The sequence below is a fragment of the Carassius gibelio genome, chromosome A5 (genome assembly GCF_023724105.1).
Source record: "Carassius gibelio isolate Cgi1373 ecotype wild population from Czech Republic chromosome A5, carGib1.2-hapl.c, whole genome shotgun sequence".
NCBI lineage: Eukaryota > Metazoa > Chordata > Actinopteri > Cypriniformes > Cyprinidae > Carassius > Carassius gibelio.
This window is the reverse complement of record NC_068375.1, coordinates 15,562,346-15,584,794: the sequence shown is the minus strand read 5'-3', so window position 1 is coordinate 15,584,794 and position 22,449 is coordinate 15,562,346. Positions and strand designations below refer to the sequence as shown.

At 36.4% G+C, this 22,449-nt stretch overlaps 1 protein-coding gene across 3 annotated transcripts in view; it reads left to right on the top strand.

Annotated features, from left to right (window-relative positions):
* The window catches only part of LOC127996973 (retinoic acid receptor RXR-alpha-B), a 49,550-nt gene extending 27,513 nt beyond the window's left edge, over positions 1–22,037 (top strand). For all 3 annotated transcript variants that reach the window (XM_052591989.1, XM_052591988.1, XM_052591990.1), the window contains 9 exons: positions 3,587–3,831; positions 9,777–9,927; positions 10,507–10,686; positions 14,305–14,468; positions 16,269–16,398; positions 17,048–17,180; positions 18,945–19,036; positions 19,671–19,776; positions 20,474–22,037. In XM_052591989.1, coding sequence (XP_052447949.1) covers positions 3,587–3,831; positions 9,777–9,927; positions 10,507–10,686; positions 14,305–14,468; positions 16,269–16,398; positions 17,048–17,180; positions 18,945–19,036; positions 19,671–19,776; positions 20,474–20,621 — 1,349 coding nt within the window. In that variant the 3' untranslated portion in view covers positions 20,622–22,037. The remainder of the gene's footprint in view (positions 1–3,586; positions 3,832–9,776; positions 9,928–10,506; positions 10,687–14,304; positions 14,469–16,268; positions 16,399–17,047; positions 17,181–18,944; positions 19,037–19,670; positions 19,777–20,473) is intronic.
* Positions 22,038–22,449: the final 412 nt, after the last annotated feature.

Here is a 22,449-nt window from a genome sequence, read left to right as displayed (position 1 = left end):
TATGTGAAGGAAGACAAAACAGACAAGAGAAATAAGGTGCTCAGGAAGCATCAGACTAAACACATTAGCAAGGGTTTGATCAGAGCACTGTGCTGACTGAATGTAGGAAGCTACGAAACCACTCTCTTCCTCTATATTCAAATGATTCTGCAGCGCTGCCAAGCACAGAGTGAATTGAAAACAGACTCATCTGGGCTGTTTATGACTGATTCACCCCACTTTTAGCTCAAGTGCCTTGTTTTGTACCTGTTTAAAGAGATCAGTCTGTAATCGCCTTCGGAGTTACCGAGGATTGACCTCCTCAACTATACTGACCCAGTAATTACTCATCACCATGCTTTTTTTAATTAATTGGTCTTATAAGTAGGAACATGGATTAAAAAAACAAACATAACCCTAAGTATTAGACTGGCAGCTGCCGAGCAGATGATAAAACAGGTGAATAAATGCCATATAGGCTTACATTGAAGAGGCGACCTAGATGTCATATGTTAAGAAACCGTCTACCAATGCTTTAGATCAGCCATCCATAACACCACAACAACTGCACAGTAACATATTAAATAACACTTAAAATTAAATTAAATTAAATTAAATTAAATTAAATTAAATTAAATTAAATTAAATTAAATTAAATTAAATTAAATTAAATTGACAGTGTTTTTACATTGCATATAAATTATTAAATGGTAATTGTTTTACATAAAACTGTTTTAACATAAAACATTAAAATAATAATAAAAAATAAAATAATATAAAAATAGTAAATAAAACATTTAATAAAAATCATAATAATATGAAGGCATAAAATAAATAATAAAAGGTTCATAATAAAAAGAAATAACAATTAAGTCAGTAAATACAAAATTAAATGTGGTTTTTAGTCTGGATTTGTAAAATAAACTTAAAATAAAATAAAAAAAAGAAGATTAAACTGCCAACAAAGATTCTCACTGTTTTCTGTGCTTGAATGAAATGCAGTAGCATTGTGAGTTCTGATCATGTCATTTGTGTGTCCATGCAGTTCAGCAGTGTGTTGTGTTGTGTTGTGATGAAGTCAACCGTCTTCTCTGCCTTCACATTATCCCTCATCCTGTGACTAATCAGGCCCGTGCTCCGCTCCTCGCTGCCTCATTAGTGAACTGTAACAATGTTTTGCTTAGGCTGGCGGTATATATCCTTATCCCCTAGGCTGTTTATCTCCCACCCTTGATTTACTTTTCAGTGAGTAGGTGTATGTGACGATTGAGTAAACACTTTGTGTGGCAGTATTTATACAGCGGTCCAGTCAAGATTGTTGTGTTTACGTGATAAGACCATTTTCTTAATTGGCACAGAGGGTCTACTGCTGGTTGTCTATATTAAAATAAAACATGGCCAAAACTCAGTGTTGAGATAGTAATGAAATTATCGGTGTACTACTTGGGTTTAGCTTTGAAACTGGACATACTGCATACTTGTGTGTGAAACAGTACATTGTTAAAAATACATATACCGTATTTTTCGGACTATAAGTCGCACTGGACTATAAGTCGCATTTATTTAGAACCAAGAACCAAGAGAAAACATTACCATCTCCAGCCGCGAGAGGGCACTCTATGTTTTCAGTGTAGACTACAGGAGCACTGAGCAGCATAGAGCGCCCTCTGGCGGCTGTAGACGGTAATGTTTTCTATTGGTTCATTTCTCTCGGTTCTTGTCAAATTAATTTTGATAAATAAGTCGCACCTGACTATAAGTCGCAGGACCAGTCAAACTATGAAAAAACTAAAAAAACTATGAAAAAAAGTGCGACTTATAGTCCGGAAAATATGGTAATTTTTGAAGATTATTACAGTTGGTGTTACAAGAAAGCAATATTTCAGTCTTTCTACTTCAATTTTTTTTTTTTTTATTCAGCATTACTTGTTGTTTCTTGCTGTGTAGCTCCGCCCACAGCCAAAAATAGTTTAATAAAGCTCCACACAGCAAACATAATGTTCTGAACAGCAGTGATTGTGTTTTGTCACACAATAGTTTCTATTTTAGTGGAAGTATGTTACTGTTCTCTAGACTTGTTAGGACATGTGATATAAATGAACCGGACTGATTTCAGTAGAATAACTTGATTGTGTTCATGCTTTTGAATGACATCAAAATAATATTCTCTTTTTCCAGAGAAACATGCTGAGTGACTAATGGCCTTCAGAAAGTTTCACAATAGAGAGAGTGAGAAAATAAGCCAACGTGAAGCTGATGTCTCTATACAATATTTGCTATAACACTTGAACATTGACCTTTTCCTGAAATATGTTGCTGAATGTATAGGACGATTGATATTGTTTTCATTTCACTCAAGGTCTTGTAGCTGTGGGGGGAAGACAAGGATGAGTAATTAAGCCCTCTGTGTTTTCTCAGCATGTGTTTACTGTCTCTGTAAAAGAAGGCAAGTGGTGGCTGAAGTCGACTGTGTTATCAGAGCAGACAGTGTCAACAAAACAACTGACTGTACCATATAAATGTGCATATGGAAGAGCAAACGCACCCACACACACACACACACACACATACACAAAGAGCATAAAGAGTAACTGTGTGTGTCCTCACACATGATTACATAGTACTTCAGTACTATTTAATAATTATTATTTCTGAAAGAAGTCTCTTAATGCTCAACAGGGCTACAATCATTTGATCAGATTACAGTTAAAACAGTAGATATATTATTGCAATTTTAAAATAACTTCTTTCTATTTTCATATAATTTAAAATGTCATTTATTCCTGTGATCAAAGCTACATTCTCACCAGTCATTTCTCCAGTTTCCTGTCGCATGATCCTTCAGAAATTATTCATATATTCTGTGACTAAAGAAACTTTTTTTTAATTATTATTATCAATGTGGAAAACCGTTGTGCTGCTTAATGTTTTTGTGGAAACCTGGAGACTTTTTGTGTGATGGATAGAAAGTTTAAACGAACAGCTGTAACAATTGTAACAATGCAAAAGCTTTTACTGTCACCTTTGATCAGTTTAATCCCATTTTGAAAGGTAATACACAATGCAGTATAATATTATCAGTACAATATAATGTTTTATCATTTATTTCCATGACATACATTCGTCTTATTCTGCATTGAAAATGACTAATATAATTGAATGGTTATACTGCTTTATTATATTATTTTCAAAATGTATTATTTTATAATATAGTTTAAATATAATATCATTTAAATATGTTATTTGTCAATTTTTTTTTTCTCTGTCCCCTTAAATTAGAAAATTAATCTTGCTGCACAGTTTAAGAACAAACCATTTTTGCCATTTAGTCTCAATGTGGTCTTTTTGAACCAGAATGGTACAAATGTTTACCATGTACACTAAACCCTTTTAATTTCAAAAGTTTAAGGAAAAATTGTCCGTTCATGATAAGAGCTTTTATTAAAATAAACAGGTATTTGTTCATTCTGTTGACACATTAGTCATCCATTGAGCAGCTCTTTAAAAATGCTGAACAAAAAGACAATGCCATTGTTTACCTCACAAAGCAAAAGATTCCTGAAATTTCCTGTGTGGGTTGACTCTTTTTTTTCCTCTCATCATGCAGACTCCTCCGGTCAGCTCTCGTCGTCTCCTCTGAGCTCCTCAATGGGTCACCGATGCATCAGTAACCATCCTCTCCGGCCGCCCCTGCTCAGCCCGTCCGCCATGAGCTCCAGCCCGGGTCAGCTGCACTCGCCCATCAACGGCCTGCCCTCGCCGTTCCCCGTTATCAGCTCGCCCATGGGCCATCCTTCCATGAGCGGCCCGTCCTCCACCAGCATGACCTTCAGACCCAGCCTGAGCCCACAGGTACAGTAAGACACCTCTGCATTCACTGTGGACTTATTTAACAAGTTCAGCATGAATTGCTGTGGGCAGCAGCACCGAGTGCTATTGCAGATTCTTTCAGAGGCTTGCAGCTGATCAATATTTTTTTTTCAATATGTGCCCACAGGCTCAACTTGAACTGAATTTTCCTGCTGAATTGGCTAAACTTCTATTTTAAAGAGTCTGATTGCTCAGATAGGTTCGATTGCATGAGTACAAGATGCACAAAATCACACAGAAGGACACAAACGTTATTCGAATCATTACCTTCAGTATTTATCAATAAGACAATTTAGTACAGTTCTGAAAATTTGCTTTTAGTGGGCTTTTGTTTGCTACAATGACACATGATCATCAGCTTGTTCGTAGCAAATCTAACTGATTTGGCAATAGTGGCGAAGGCTGTCTGCATAACTCAGAGCTCAAAAAAGCTCTGCTAAAATTTCTCGGCTGTGAAAAATGCTAGTAATTATAGCGTTTGGACATTCAAGGTCTTTCGAAATGCATAAATAGTTTCATTGCATTTTCCATATGGCAGGCACATGCATGCACAGTGTTTACCTCATTAATTTTAGCAATCAGAGCTTAGTGGTGTTTTGAAAAATCACCTCAAATGAGCTTTTCTCGCACGCTGAGGCTTCTGCTTATTCACTGAAAATCTAATCAATTCAGCATCAGCGCTATCTGCTTCATGATTGGGGCTAATTAAAAACACGTAGCTTAAAATGCTCTGCTGAAGCAGCGTTTCGTAGGTGGAAAGTAGTACTTGTAAAATAATGTGGTGTTATTGGATTTCTGTGAAATTCCTCTCAATATAAGCTAGGTTTTATGAGACATCATGCAAGGAATATTACATTAGAAATATTCCAAGTGATGTAATTCCACTCTTGTATTATTATTGTATTATATAGCTTGGTTTAATCTTTTATATTTAAGTATATATGGCTCAAGGTTTTGTTAGTTTGCTTTTATTATTATTATTATTATTATTATTATTATTATTATATTTGTAACTTTTCTAGGGTATATACAGTAAATTAGAAATGTGTTATTTGTGACAATTAGCTCATCTGTGTTATTTCTTACTAGCTTAGAATTAACTTAAAGCTGCAGTAGGTAACTTTTGTAAAAAGTATATTTTTTACATATCTGTTAACCTGTCATTATGTCCTGACAGTAGAATATGAAACAGATAATCTGTGAAAAAAATCAAGCTCCTCTGGCTCCTCCCAGTGCTCCTATTGCCATTTGCAGAAATGTATCCGCTCCCGGTAAGAAACAACCAATCAGAGCTGCGGTCCGTAACTTTGTTTGTGTTCAAAATGTAGAAAAATGTATATAATAAGCGAGTACACCATGAATCCATTTTCCGTGTTTTTAGCTTGTCCTGAATCACTAGGGTACACCTATAATAAGTGTTTATTATTCGGACTATTTTAGATTGCTTCGGGGGTATCGCGGCGGAGTAACCCAGTACCTTTGTGATTCTTCATAGACATAAACAGAGAGAAGTAGTTCCGGCTACGATGTTCTTCCGCAAGACGCAAGCAGTTCTGTTTATTAACCGCTAGAGCGTCAAAAGTTACCGACTGCAGCTTTAATGCTTGATTTTAATAAGAAAAGTTAACTTTATGAGTTGGTGTTGTCAAGGGTATTGTGAACCCTAAAATAAAATTGCATTGAATCATGAGAATTTTCATTTTCACACAGAAGTGTAAAACAGTGACACATATATTGTATTTAATATAAGCAACATTAAAGAAAACTATGCATTTGCTTAAAACTATTTTACCACCAAGTCTAGTGGTTTTATTACAAATCTTCACAAACTGTCAGTAATTAAAAAACAGTTTACAGATAAATCTCATTTTTAATCATGAAACAAATTGTCAACGTATCAGATGTCTTGTTATCAGACAAATTGGTTACAGTACTAACTGATTACATTGATGTTAAAAGAATTAGAAAGATAATTCTGAATGTTTCTGCATGGATGTTTATTTTTCTTTTAGCATAAATATTTCCAGTTTTATTTTATTTTTTTTATAAAATATGCCACATCATATGATATTCATATGATATCACATATTTATATTTTATTTATAAAAAAAAAATGTTGCTTATCTTTTAGGTTAAAGAAAATAAATTAAATTAAGTACTTTTCATAGTAGCCAGTTGTTATTTGATGACAATTTTGTGGCAGTGCAAAGTGAGTAACATCATGGCATGTTTTAAAGCATCAATAACATAATTGATTGAACAAATGCACTGGAGTCTTGGAAACACTTTGTATAAGTGTGTTTGAATTACAAATCCAATCTTTAACGGATAACTTTAAATCTGCAGAGATAAGCAAGATGGATTTGAGTCAGACTTTGGCACAGTGAAATCGCTGAGTGTCTGCCAGAGTAATTTGAGAATCAGTAAAAACCATTTAGTGTAACTCAAGTCATCATCAAATAACAGCCTTTTGAAAATTAATTTGAAGACCGTGGGGTTTTATCAGACACCACACCAGATGGTAAATTAGAACTAAAATCCCTGCAATACAGTTTAAGATAAACCACGCTCTATATTCATCATGAACACGTTATTGTGAAGGGTTTTTTTTTTTTTTCTCTCAAATCACCTCCATCTCACTACCAGTAGTAAAGTGTTCAGTCGTTACTGTTTTACCCCAAAATGGAAACAAGTTCCCATTAAAAGCAAGTGTGGGTTGGCATAAACAAAGTGGACTTCATTTTTTCTTTCCCCCACATAGGTCTCATGTCAGATAGCTTTAATTTGGCTACTAAATGGAGGGGGTGGGGGGTGTTCACATTAATGTTGTTGCCTTAAGTAATGGCGTATGGGTTTAGGAGAGGCGTCTTGAGGTGCCCTGGCCCCCATTCATCCTCATTAGCCCCGTCAGAGTGCTTGATCCCTGACCGTATTGTGTCAAACATGGCCTTAGTTTGCCACATGGAGTTTCTGCTTTTTATTGGCATGCTAAATGGGTTCAGGAGAGGCCCGATCGGGGCCTGGTCAGGGCCCAATCGCCTGGGAAATGAGCTGGCTTGTTAAAATCTGTAGCTTAGCCATGTGGTGTGTGTCAGAATTAAACACTTTAAACACCAGCAGTTCTTTCTCCTCACACACACCGACAGATACACAAATGACCAGGTAGCCTCTACTTTTGTCCATGTTCACTACTGTTGAAACAGTTTGGGATCAGTAAGATATATATTTTATTTTTATTTTTTATTTTTTTTAAGGAATCGTTCATACATAAAGTTCAGGATTTCAACAAAACAACTCACATTTTCAAACACATTTTCTTAGAGAACCATAAAATATTTTTCTTCAAATCCTATTTACAAAAATTAAATTGATTAATCAAAGTTTTATTATATTGTTGTTGTTGTTGTTTTCCATGTCACCTCCAAAGGCATTTGTGTTAAATCCCCCATAATATTCATGCATCAGAGAGAGGTTTGTAGCATAATTCAGAGCACAGATATTTTAGGGATGTTTTTGTCAGAGACTGATGTGCATCTCATGACACCAATTCATGGACAGATTTAACTATTCTAAAAGCTCTACACTCAAAGCAGCAGGCATGAGATGATCACATGACACTGGTAACAGCTCCTGTGGGCTCTACAGTGCAAATGCAATAATAATAATAATGATAAAAAAAAAGATTATTTCAGTTATATTACTTCATTATGTCCTTCCCCACTCATGCTACTATTTTCATTTTGGACGTCATAGTTGGTTCTCATGGTTATTAAAATGTCAGTCATTCACTCTTTCCTCAGGACTATAGGAGAGTGTATTTTCCCAGCCTGATTTGGCATGAGTTGTATGGAAAATCTAGCTACTTCCAAATTATTGCTAAAAAATAAAAGCATCATGCCCACATTTTTTCACATAACACAAAAGGGAGTTATTATAAAAATGTCAAAGCTGCTATTTTTCATAAAATCTTTTCTGTGAAGTTCAGTTCAATGAGGAAAAAAAAGTCTGTCATTTACAAGCAAATATTTGTTTGCTTGTTTGTTTGTTTACTTCTTGTTTTGTTTTTGTCGTTTTTGTCTCATGTTTTTTGTTCTACTTTGTTGTTGTGTTTTTTGGATATATCTTTTTCTGCCACAGCCATCACGTGAGGAATTCTACAGCTTTCACCTCAATATAAACATAATAATTGTGTGGCTCTTATCCAAACATATGATCCAATCTGTATATTCATGCAGTTCTTGGCAATCAACCCCATAACCTTGGTGTTGTTAGAACTATGCCATACGTTTTATTTGTATCGATTCTTCATGTTTTATCTGGCTGGTAGCTTTTTAGTGCATTTTTAGGGGTTTGGCTCATGATTACTGATCCTGGAGTGCATGAATGCATCTGAGACTCAGTTTCAGGGCTGAAAGTTAAGACTATTAATCTGCTCCCTGTCTCTGGTCTAAATCTAGAGGCTACCATCCCTTGAAAACTGGCACATAGAGAATCCAGGAACATATTGAATTACAGTTTACCCCAAAATAGTTGGGGGGGGGGATGTATGTGTGTGTGTGTACGCTCACATGCCCCGCCAGGATTTGACAAGAGCCCCCTTAAGATAGATTATGCCACCGAACAGGACCTGTCAAAAGAGCCATGCCTGTTTGCAAAAGAAGCAGATGGCAGCAGGTAGATCTGTTTGTGTCCATGTGTGTGTGTGCAGGTGCATGTGACTGTAAACGTATGTGCAGGTGTGTGCATTTTGGTATGCATCTGGATTCCTGACCCTCCTTTACTTTCACAATTGCATCGGTGGTTCTTTTGTTTTCAGTATGTATGTACATGGTAGACTTTGTCATGTACATTAGGCTGTATTTGCATTTAGATTTGTTGTTTTTAACGGTTTAGTTTAACTATTGACTTGTGAGGTAAGCTTTAACGATCTCATTAAACATTTATATGTTATGTCTACCTGTTGGAGTAAAAATGCTAATGCATCACATTGTGTAATTCTAAATGAATATCAGTCTGTATGCATGAGTTAGAAACAGTATCGTACACGAGAAGTACTGACCTCAGGATTGGGAATGTGTCATAAACCAGAAATATTACCAGAGTCAGATTTTCTTTGATAGTGCGAACAAAATAACACGGACACAATTGAAGGTGTGGAAATGCCAGCACAGGTTTTTTGTTCAAATGAACACAATAGTATTTAATTCTCCTTGAAACAAAGCGTCCTGCTGTCTGTCTCTAAATGTTTTGACATTTTAACACTGTTGGATATTTGAACGTTTGACTCATATGACACTGTGCCTTTTTTTTTTTTTTAATATACAAAATCTATAACTATTATATATTTAGATATAAATAGTTTAGGGTAAATTATTTGCAATTTCATTGGTGAATAATTGTTATGTTCTTTTATCTACATCTCAAGAATTCCCAAAGAAAAACATAGCGAACATTCTTTTATCATAATGTTTCCTGTAGGTGTGTCTGTCGTGTCTTTCACAGGTCTGTCCGTCTGTCATCACACTTTCTGTGCCTTCAGTTCTGGGTAATTAAGAATAAATTCCATGTGTAACTGATTCTGTTCCAACAGACATGTTAACATGGAATTACACACTACCGTTCAAGTTTGGGGTCGGAAAGTTTGTTTGGTTTTTTTCCTTTATTTCTATTTCAAATAAGTGCTTTAGTTTCTATTCATCAAAACATCCTGAAATAAATGATCACCACAAAAACACTAAAGAGCTGCTTTGTTCTTTGATCTTTATGGCATATATAAACACTGCAAGTTTCTCAATTTCAGTGTGTTTGCTTACAGGCAGTTACGATTTACTCCCATCTCTATCAGTCCATTAATTCAGTTATTAGCAACTTCATAATGGTTTGATATCTGTGTGTTTTTTTGTTGTTGTTGTTGTTGTTTCATTTAGCTCACTTCACCCATGAATGCAGTCAGTAGTTCGGAGGACATTAAACCCCCCTTGGGTCTGAACGGGGTGATGAAGGTCCCGGCACAGCCTACAGGCACATCCCTCTCCCTCACTAAACACATCTGTGCCATTTGCGGAGACCGTTCATCAGGTGAAACACACATACACACACACACACAGATATTAGAACACACACACCTAGATAATAATAATTAAAAAATATATAATTACACTACCTAAATTGTGTCTATTACAGAACTATATATATATATATATATATATATATATATATATATATATATATATATATATATATATATATATATATATATATGATATTTCCCATCTACTTACAAATGAATAACAAATGTACACAAAATTTGCCTGAAAATTGTATTTATTTTGAGAAGAAAGACCCATGCACTGACTGGTGTAAGAGACTAACATGGCTAGTTGCCAAGAACAACATGTTTAATAGTCATTATACAATATTGTATAACCACGGAATGCTCAAACTGACCAATCAGAATCAAGTATTCCAGAGAGCAGTTTAATAATATACTTGTTGTACTTTTTAACCTGTAGTCATGAAATTGGTCTATACAGTGTATCTTGTCTTTCAGAGTAGTGTGTGATAAAAACAGATATGGTGCTGTTGAATTATTGATATTAAACGCCAATTAAAGATAACCCTGCTTGGAGGAATACTAAAGCATGTGTCTGCTGGCAGGTAAACACTACGGGGTGTACAGCTGTGAGGGCTGTAAGGGCTTCTTCAAGAGAACGGTGAGAAAGGATTTGACGTACACTTGCCGAGACAACAAGGACTGTTTAATTGACAAACGCCAACGCAACCGCTGCCAGTACTGCCGGTATCAGAAGTGCTTAGCCATGGGAATGAGGAGAGAAGGTGCGTTGCTTCTTTTTTTGTGTGTGTGTGTGATTGAGCACATTTACATGTCATGACAATTCCAAATAATATCAGAATTTGGTCTTATTCTGATTATGGATTGGTCATAAACTGACTGGAATGACCAAATAGAGCAAACATTCCAGTTTCTTGAAATCATCTTATTCTGAATATCTAAATGATTAGTAATCGTGAATGCTATATGAGATACAGGCAGTTTTGAAAAGCAACACATTTTTGGAGGCGACAGATACTTTTGAAAGACTTTTAAATAAATAAACATTAATAAGTTCACAGTATAGATGGTTGAAAGCACTAATGTCCTTCCATTTGCAGTTCATTGCACTCCTGTGTGCTGTTGTCAAGAAAATGAAGGATTAAATCACATATCTTAAGTCTAGAATCATCTAAAAGTAATTTAATTAAATGGCAAAAGATATTATTTCTACTATTTCCACTGGAGAATACTGGGAAAGGAATGTACATGTCTTAATTAATTCAGGATTTATTCAGAATATTACATGTATGAGAATATTCCAGTAGCTGGGAAGCATGTAAACTACTTTATTAAATTATTTATTTGTAACTAATAGAATTTAGAATCTATGCATTTATTAATTACGCAAATGTTACTAAATATGATGATGGTATTATAGTAGACACTTTTATCCAAAGCAATACTTGCTGAAGGTTATGGTTGAAAAGTAATTTGACCAATAGCATGCATGCATTGTACATAATCGACTAATCATGGCTTGTGAGAAGGTGGAACATTAAAACAGAGAACAGTCATAGCAATGCAAATGCGTGTGCATATTAGGTGCATGCTGCGTAGACCAAGAAATCAGAGTAAAAATTTAAATTCATTTAAATTAAATTTATGCATTTAGCAGACGCTTTTATCCAAAGTGACTTACAGTACATTCATGCTATCAATTTTTTACCTATCATGTGTTCCCAGGGAATCGAACCCCCAACCTTGCGCTTGATAATGCAATGCACTACCAATTGAGCTACAGGAACACTGTAGAGTAAACAACCAGTAGCTGTTTACCAGTAAAACAAGTTTAGCATGTGGAAATTGCTTGCATTTATTCATTGTTTTATACAGTATCTGACATAAATTGCATTACTGTGACATTTTTCATGGAGACACATCATCCTATCAATTTAGTTCAGAGATGTATAAAGTACTAGAGACCCATACTTGAGTAAAAGTACAAGTGCTCTATCAAAAAAGTGACTTGAGTAGAAGTTGAAGTGCTCTTTAAGCACCACACTTAAGTAGAAGTACTAAAGTATTCAACATTTTTTGTACTTAAGTATTGCAAGTAGTCTATTTTAAAATATACTACTCAAGTACTGAAAGTAAAAGTAGAAGTATTGTGTTATGTAGCTATTAAAGGAAGTAGTCAAAAGTTTGAACATATTGTTTTTACTATTTCAAATGATTAACCTAAAGGACAATCACAATTCCTTTGACTGTAACTTCTTGTAAACAAAAAACGGTTACTAGGGTTAGTTAGCCCAATTTGCAAAATGATGTCTTTTATAACTTACCCTCATGTTGTTTCAAACCCGTAAGACATCAGAGGGTCATTTAGAATTTTTTGAACCATCGAAAATACATTTTGGTCCAAAAATAGCAAAAACTACGACTTTATTCAGCATTGTCTTCTCTTCCGTGCCTGTTGTAAGACAGTTAAAAACAAAGCAGTTTGTGATATCTGGTTCGCGAAAGAATCATTCGATGTAACCGGATCTTTTTGAAACAGTCCACCAAATCGAACTGAATCGTTTTAAACAGTTCGCGTCTCCAATACGCATTAATCCACAGATGAATTAAGCTGTTAACTTGTTTAATGTGTCTGACACTCCCTCTGAGTTAAAACAAACCAATATCCCGGAGTAATTCATTGACTCAAACAGTACATTGACTGAACTGCTGTGAAGAGAGAACTGAAGATAAACACCGAGCCGAGCTAGATAATGACTCGTTCACGAGTCAAGAACCGTTTCTGTCAGACGCGTTCGATTCGTGAACCGAGGAGCTGATGATACTGCGCATGTGTGATTTAGCGTGAAGCAAACCGACACACAGAGCGTCTCAACCGAACTGATTCTTTTGGTGATTGATTCTGAACTGATTCTGTGTTAATGTTATGAGCCCAGGTGCAGTCAACGAAAAGGACGCCATTGCATCGAGCGCAAAAGAATCGGTGAACTGTTTATTGAATCGAGCTGTCAGAAAGAACTAAAGTTACTGGTCATCCGAGAACCGATGCAACCGGTTCTTGACTCATGAACGAGTCATTATCTGGCTCGGCTCGGTGTTAATTTCTCTCTTCACAGCAGTTCAGTCAGCACGCGCAGTCTTCTTAATCGCTTGTTTCGCTCAATGATGTGCCAGCTTCATCAAACCTGCCATCTACAGTCCTGGCAGTGGTTTGTAATGGAATGATTCGTAACATTATTATAATTGTAACGAGTAACGATGCAGCACATAAAAAAAATATCGGAGTAAAAGTATTAAACTCAGCGAAAATATGTACCGAAGTAAAAGTGGAAGTATATAATAAAAATATAATAAAAATATAATAAAAAATAATAAAAAATATAATAAAAATAATAAAAATAATACTCTAGTAAAGTACAGATACCGCCTTTTAGTATTTAAGTACAGTAGTGAAGTAGTTCTACTTCGTTACTATACATCTCTGATTTCGTTTATATTCTGTTCTCAAAAGAGTAGAAAAAGTCATGAAGAAGCACAAGCACAAGGCTGGACTCATATACTGAGGCCTCTGAAAGAGACATAATCTAACATACATCTCCCCCACGAGCCGCTCTCTCTGTCTTTCTGTTTCTGAGGACAGTAAAGCTAAAATAATTTCCGTGTGCCTCTCTCCTCACCTCTCAGTGACTCCTGGAGTAAAGGTTTATCCTTCAGCTGACCTCCACGGCTCCCACTCAAGAACTCCCCTCATGATCTGCCAGTGGTTTCTGTCGAACAGAAAGAGAGTCATAAAACAGGGCTTTTACAGACAGAAGGGAAAGCTGAAATGTTCCACAGCCGGGCGGTGAGGCAGACGGGGCTCATTTCCACCAGGTCCAGACCACAGTAGACCAACTGTGTGGTTTAGACCTGGCTCCCCCTCTGAACACTCTGCTCTGTACACAGCTTGTGCAAATTCATGTACACACACAAACACACACACACACACACCAATACATTGTCAAGCTGCAGAACCAATTATCTGACCAAGGGACGGTTTTATGTCCCATGACTTTGTCCGTAGACTGTATAGACGCATAGAATCATGTTTGCACTGGATTGTACCCAAATAAAATATACATATTTTAAACAGACGAATGCATATTACTACTAACGTCACTACAAAACGCAGGCTGACCTTCTCAACTTTCAGCCCGCTGAAGTCGGTGAATAATGCTCTAGATGCATATGCAGCCTGAGCTGTTTTTGTGGAATTGTGTAGATTGAGAGCAAATCAAAAGCAGCTGCGTGTTATTGAGCACAAGGTCACGGTTTCGTTTGTGTGTGTAACTGTACATGTCGCACATGCCAGCCATTCTAATTTTGTTCCTGCATGTGTGCAGCCGTTCAGGAGGAGCGGCAGCGGGCGAAGGAGCGGAGTGAGGCTGAGTTCAGCAGCTGTGCCAACGAGGACATGCCCGTGGAGAAGATTCTGGAAGCCGAACTGGCAGTGGAACCAAAGACGGAGACCTACGTGGAGGCCAACCTGAGTGCGCCTGCCAATTCTGTAAGCCAATCCCTCCCTCTAAATCACACTCAGTGACATTCAACTTACGGAGAACGTTTGGGCCGCTCATTAGAAATGCAGAATTTCAAAGTTACACTTCACAATTTCTCCTCAGTGAACGGGCCGGGATTCATCATTTTCTGAATGTCAAGACTAAAGGAAGGTTTCAACCTGCCTTCAGATTTACAAAATGACAGCTCTAAGAGTATAGCAGCTGTCCAAGAAAGAGTCCGATGCAGATTTGAGTATTTCTGTTTTCTGAATAAAAAGGGCTATTTTTACGATCCCACTCCCAGTGGATGGATTCAGCTACATCGCAGTGCACTTTGATATTGAAGACCTTCATACAGGCCCCTCGAGAGGACACATACCGCAGAAGAAGCACATTGTCATGTCACTAGATAAGAGCTTTAGTCATTAACCATGTCAGTTAGATACATGGAGGCTAGTGCTGTGTGTATATTTATGCCTTGTGCACATTTGTTTTGTGCAGCTGTGAGCTCTAAATCAGGTAGAGGTCAGGGGAAAAAAAGGCATATGCTTTGTCTTCCCTACTTTGTATTTTCGGATTGTTTGTTTCCCTCACAGTTGTTTTTTAATGGCCGTCCTTGAGCCCTATTCCCACATGAATAAGGCTCTAATGAATCTGAGCTCTTCTTGGCTTGATTGGAGAACTGTTAAGACATGATGATCTGAACTGAAAGCTGTGTAAATTATGAGACTATTTAACCAGATTGTTATTATTATATTTCAGTCTGGGGGTGATATGAACTCATTAGATACACTTGATTAAAAAAAAAAAAAAAAACGTGTGCTTAAAGGGATAGTTCACTCAAAAATACAAACCATTGATTACAATGATTTCAGCACTTAAGAGTCCATAAGCATTACATGCTTTTCACACTTAATTATATATTTTTGAAGTGTATTATTTCTGTTATACATGCTCTGTGTAAAAGAGTGATAAAGTCTACTTTTTCACAAGGGTATGTTACCACTAAAATGAAAGAGCTTTTTGCTCTGGGTGGATGATGATGATGATGATGATGATGTTTCAGTGATGATGTGATTTCGGGATTCCTACTGGGACAGAATTAGCATCAATGACAACAGCAGAACACGCACATGCCAGGCTTCTGGTTCATGAGTGCTTGTTCTGATTGATTCTGGGCTGGAGAGTTGGGGTTACTCGAGCAGAAGGAAAGGCTTTTAGAGAGCAGGAGTTAAACTGAACATTAAAATATTCCACTGGGTGCAAATGACAGGACTGATTTCCACAAGACATCTGTTCATTTCCCACTCACATCACTGAGTTTGACAGCTGAGTTTCTCTTGGTGATATCTGTGCTGAATGCAAATAACATAAAATCAATACATGAAATCAATAAAACAACTCAAAACCAGAGTTTGCAAATACATTTTGTCCTTATTCCAGCAGTGTCTGCTATTGTGCTCTCATTAAAAGTTGTATACGTCCAAAAGCATATATTTGTGTTGAAATATGCTATGTTTAAAAGTCTGTGGATGGAAAGATTTTTACATGTTTTTGAAAGCAATCTCTTATGCTAATCAAGGCTGCATTTATTTGATAAAAAAATATATATGTAAAAACATTAATATTGTGAAAAATTGTAATAATTCAATACTTTTTTGTTGTTTGAGTATACAGCAGCCATTACGCCAGTCTTCAGTGTCACACAATCATTCAGAAATTATTCTATTTGTGCTGCTAAATATTTTTGTGGGAACATGATCAATTTTTTCAGGATTTTTTTATTCTCTCTCTCTCTCTCTTTTCAGCCTAACGACCCTGTCACAAACATCTGCCAAGCAGCTGACAAGCAGCTCTTTACCTTAGTGGAGTGGGCCAAGCGGATACCTCACTTTTCGGATCTCCCACTGGACGATCAAGTCATCCTCCTGCGAGCAGGTGCGTCAGTAAATAGACACAGACCACTTTTGTTTGAGTCCTGCAGACATTGACCTGCCGTGACCCTTGTGCTGTACATTTAGTCTTCCAGCTATGGAGTTACAGCAGAAAGCAGCATCAGCTAATGAAATGAGTATGTTTACAGTTGTGAGACATTACAGTCTATTCCAGAGGCATTTATATGGATTCCGAGATACATTTGATCCAGCCTCGAGCCACAACATCGATAAAAGAAGGAATTCCATCTTGTCTTGGAGTGAGAGTCCTTCTTTCTGTTAGGGATGATAGCTTCAACATAGACGAAGGGGGAAATAAGAGGCTGGATTGTTCTCGCCGTTCACATGTTGCATTTATTTCATTAGGCTCTAGGTTGCCTGAGGACAATCAAACTCTATTTAAACTATTTAGTCTTAGAGCCTCAGAAATAGGATTGCACCATATGAAACTGGGATGATGTATTAAACAACTTGAAATGTCCTCATTAAAACTCAATTTGGTTTAAGAACATGCAACTTAAATTATATATTGAGTTATAAGAGTGAGTTCACATCTACACAAACAGATAGAAATAACCGTGTTGCTCTCTTTTCTGTTACCTTTGTTTGTTTGGTTGTTAATGTGTTTTTGTGCTCCTGTCCTCTGTTGTTAGGGTGGAATGAACTCCTGATCGCCTCTTTTTCGCATCGTTCCATAGCTGTGAAAGATGGGATATTATTAGCTACAGGCCTTCACGTCCACAGAAACAGCGCACACACTGCCGGGGTGGGAGCCATCTTTGACAGGTTAGTAAAAGTCCCAAGTTTCAGAGAAAAAGTCAGAGCCTGTGTAATTTTCTTTCTTCTGAGGAACACAGAAAGTGAATTTCTGAAGAATGTCTTGGCTGTACTTTTTATTATAATGAGAGTAAGTAGGCAATGGAGGGACTGTTAATGTTACAAAAGAAAAATAAAAAAGTACAAACGCCTCAGTACAAACCATTTATTTTCTTTCTAAGCTAACTGATTTTTAACAATATCTTATAAACTGTTAAAGAGACTGTATGTGAGCGGCGAGATTGTTAATCGATAGCACATGCTGTTCTGGTTTTATTTCAACATATCTTTTAAATAATCGTGTTTAACAGCAGAATTCCCATGGTAAAACTATGCAATTCCCATGATTTTGCAGAAAAAGTCAGCAATAAGAAACTGGAACATGAAAACTGTGCCAACGAGCTCTTTAGCAGCTTACCTCTTTCACGAAGCACTGCATATGGCATAATAGAGTCAATCTTCCTATGCACACTTTGCAATATCAGTTTTTAAATAAAAAGTTTTATATTTATCAGCCTTTTTAATTTTATCAAGCATTCTCAATGCTTTATGGGATTGTATTTATTTCCCACATTAAAGCCGTTAAAGGGATAGTTCTCTTTGGGTAGGGTACCTTTGTTCTTTTTGTTTTGGTAATTATTTTAGCTTTGAATCAATGTTTCTAATGTTGTGATTAACCTCTTAGCTGGTTGGTTTGGTTCATGCCTTCTAACTCTTTATCAAAGACTTTTTTTAAATTCATATGGGAAAAATGTATGGGAAAAGTACAGTTGAAAAAGTGGTCTTTATTGCACTCTATATTCCAAATCATCTGAAGCCGTATGATAGTTTTGTGTGAATGACAGACCAAAATTTACGCCTATATTCCTGAAAATCTCAAATCAAATATGGTGCCATTAGACTGAATGTAACTTTCTCCCTTTTCCACACACAAAACTATCATAGGGCTTCATAAGATGCAGATTATAGCATATGATTGATATTAACAACTGTTATGCTACTTCTTCGTCATTTTTGGAGGTTGATAACTCCAGTCCCCATTCATTTTTTTTAAATGGAAAAGAGCAGCCACAACAATCCCCTAGTCTCCTTTTGTGTTCAATGGAAAATAAAAAAATTATACAGGTTCGGAACAAAATGAGGGTGAGTAAGTGATAACCAGATTTTAATTTGGGGTGAACTATACCTTTAAATTCAATGACAGCATTTCAGTTTATGGAGGGCATGGTCTTGTGATCTTCTTAAGAGACCCTTCAGTCTCCTCATGGCACACCCTGTGGAAGATTTGTGACAGCTGTAGGTCATGCACACATTAATTTTTGAAAATAAACTCTGTAATGATATTAGATGCTGCATCATGAAAGTGTCCTTCACAGCTTACTCTTGATTGATGCCATTTTTACATTAAGCCGGATGGCAGTTTTATGTAGCGCTGTGATAATGTTCCATTGGCAGCGTGAGATATGCTGGTGTCCTCACTAATGAAATATATGCTGCCCGGTCCATCTACAGTAGAGATTAATGTGTTTTATAAGACATAATGACTTTGATTTTCAAGGCGATATGAAAACTAAATATATAAGGTGGAGCAAATGACTCACTTGGCCCATTTAATATGTTACAGAACATTGCCCCAACATTTTTAGGGGTACATTGGAGAAAATGAATTTGTGATTAAACCGACTGGCCGTGCTGACTTGTGAGCGTAAAGATTTTTGTCCTCTTTTTTTACAGAGTGCTGACAGAGCTTGTGTCAAAGATGAGAGACATGCAAATGGACAAGACTGAACTTGGATGCCTGCGGGCCATTGTTCTGTTCAATCCAGGTACAGTAATGTATACTTAGACATACACATGTGCACACACCACTCTTATACAAGTGCATTTAAGATACCACTTCAGTTTCATCAACCTACCTTGCTATTTGTTGTGGCAGACTCCTAAAAAAAATGTGTTGGAATAAAGCCAGAAAGACTAAATGAGATTCCAGTGATTATAAACCTCAGTATAGCAAGCTTATAGAAAGCAGTATATACGGCGTACTGCATACTTTTCTAAAAAAAATAAAATAAAATAAAAAAACAGTAAGTAATGCATTGCTGTGACAACATTGTTGTAATGTGACCTCTATGTTCATCCCCAAACAACAAAAATTCTTATGATATATATATATATATATATATATATATATATATATATATATATATATACATTTTACTGACCCCAAACTTTTGAACAGTAGTGTATCATCATATAAAGTGTCCCAAAATGACACCTTAACATTACCTTGTTTATTTCTTTAATTTGGTCATTTCTGATGTGTATCAGACCAAGTGTGTATATAAGGATTTACTTACAGATTTTTATGAAACTTATTCATAAAGCTGAGTGTGTAAATACCACTTTATCTTGAATAGTTCACAATAAATTGTGTTTTTTTGTGTTTTTATCAACTCTTAGATTCAAAAGGACTGTCTAATCCATCAGAGGTGGAGGCGTTAAGGGAAAGAGTGTATGCATCTCTAGAGGCCTACTGTAAACACAAATACCCCGATCAGCCTGGGAGGTACACACACACCACTTACGTTTATGTGTGCTTCATTATTTCACTTTTATATAAAAATTAAAATAATGGCACAAAACAAAAAGATTTAACAGAGGGACTGGATTCAGAGTGAACATAGCAACATTTACATTCCATTTTCTTCTGTATAAAGTCAATTTTACTTTACAATTTTAATTTTTTTATTAAATCTCTTATACTCTACCATTTAGAAGTGTTTGTTTTTGGAAAAAGGTGCTCATTACAGCTGCATTTATTTGATTTAAATACAGAAAAAGGAAAAGTACTGTGAAATAGTATTACAATTTAAGATAACTGAAAGTATGTTCAAATATAATTTATTCTTGTATTTCAACGCTTAATTTTCAGCAGCCATTACTCCAGTCTTCAGTGTTACATGATTCTCCAGAAATCATTTTGATATGTGGATACCTAACTCTAACCCTAAACTTCAAATACCTTTTTCCAGGGTTTCTTGGTTAGCAGAAAGTTCAAAGGAACAGTTTTTTATTTGAAACAGAAATCTTTTGTAACATTATAAATTTGTTAGCTGTCACTTTTGATCAATTCATGCATCCTTACTTTTACCAACAAAAAAAATGTCAATGGTTTGTTATTAAAAAATTAAAAATAAGAAAACTGAAGCTGAAGTATGACACTGTGCTCATCCCAACATTGACTTCCACTGTTTCACGGACAGATTCGCCAAGCTGTTACTGCGTTTGCCTGCCCTGCGCTCCATCGGTCTTAAGTGTCTTGAACATCTCTTCTTTTTCAAGTTAATCGGAGACACACCCATCGACACTTTCCTAATGGAAATGCTCGAAGCGCCACACCAAATGACATAAGGGAATCTCACAGGATCTCTGATCTCACAGGAGAAGACTGAACTCAAGAGTAACTCTACCTTGGCGTTTTATCAGAAACATTGTGCAATCCACAAAATCCTCTGTAATGGTCCACTGCGGAATACCACGCAGGATGGATTAAGTGAGTTTTTCCTGGTTTGCATGCACCTTTGGCAAGCCTAGCGGAGTTCTGGAGGTTTTGGTTTCTCATTTCTCCTGCCTTATAGAGGTCTACCTCTGCTTTCAATTGAATACACAGCCAAACCGCCTCATCTCTGAACTCGCAAACGTTTTGCTGTGAATTTTCAGATTTCATAAGAGGAAACAAAATACCTCGGATGCACTTCTTCATGCAGCTGTTCTTAAAAAGCACACTGTTCCTGCCATTGAAAGTTTTTGCTCAAACTGTGTAGTTAACAGAACCACAGTAAAAAAGAATTCCCCCCAGGCACTTAGAAATTGCTGATTCTGAAAGTCCATCTTCATGAGGAAGAAACTGCATGCAGCTTGGCTTTAATTCCTTTTCTTTTTCGAAGATAAATTGGCCTTTGAATAACAGAAGGGTCTAAAAAAGAATGAAAAGCAGGTGTACTCCTGGCTGAACTCACGCTGGATGAAAATACAGTGATTCAATACTGACCATTTTTCATGATGTTTTGCCTCTATAATTCAGCATAAATATGTATTTCCAAAGATTTTCAATAATGTATCATCTGATAATTCCCAGCAGGTGGGTGTTTGTGATTCAAAAATATGCAAGGAGTTAAAGGAATCCAGATGATAGTCTGGCCTCAGGGAATCGCGAGGTTTTGGGAAGTGCCATGCCTGTCCCCTATTGGAAAAGTTGTTACATTGCAGCTGTATTCATTTACTATTACATGCATTTGTTACAGTTTAAGAGTTAGGTTTTTACAGAACATTGCACAAATAACATTTCTAAGCCTCAGGTTGATGCAAATGCAATATTTGGTTCTGTTGTGCAGTCTTATCTGTCATAAGGAAGAAACATTTGTATTAACACATCAAACCTCGATTGCAGATTGAGCCAATCTGAACCAATGTTTTCATGATGACGGTTCATTTTAATAACTTTTATTTGAATTGGGGAGGTATGTGTAGAAGCAGTTGTCATTAGCAGACATCGTGCAAAAGACCTACTGATTTAGATAAAACATCCTGCCAAAAGATAATGCCAGGTCTCACAGCAACATGAGTGTTCAGTCTAACATGCACATAAACCGTCTATGTCATTGTTACACAGAATTTGAAGTTCTAGTGGTGATGTTTTTATGCTTTGACCAGGGAGAAATGTGAATAGGCCATCAGGGAAGATCAGCAGACTTTTGTTTGTTCTGTCATTGGACATCTTTAGCCTTTCATTACTCCAAAGCGAGCGTATTTAGAATGTGCATACAGGAACTAAAGACCCCTTGCTGAGGTATAGACAAAACACAGACAATGTAAAGCACTCTTGGGTTTGCACTGTGTTGGACGAGTCAAACTGGGTTTGTTACACTATCAAGAGCCAGGCACATCTTACCTGAAAACGGCTACAATCCTGATCTGTATTTTCCTGGGAGACTCCAATCCATCACAGGACATGTCAGCAAAACACAAAAGAGATGCATTTTAAGATAATTATCTATTTTTGTACAAAGTGTCTTTTTTTCTTCTTCTCTGTATCATTATTTTGTCTGTTCTATACTGTACACGTTGTTGGTGTAAATATTAATTTTTAAGTGGAGCCGTGCCCTCAAACCTGGACTGAGGGAAAGGTTATGTGCATTAGCTCTCTGTTCCTCTGCCGTGTTTTCATGGTACCCTCACC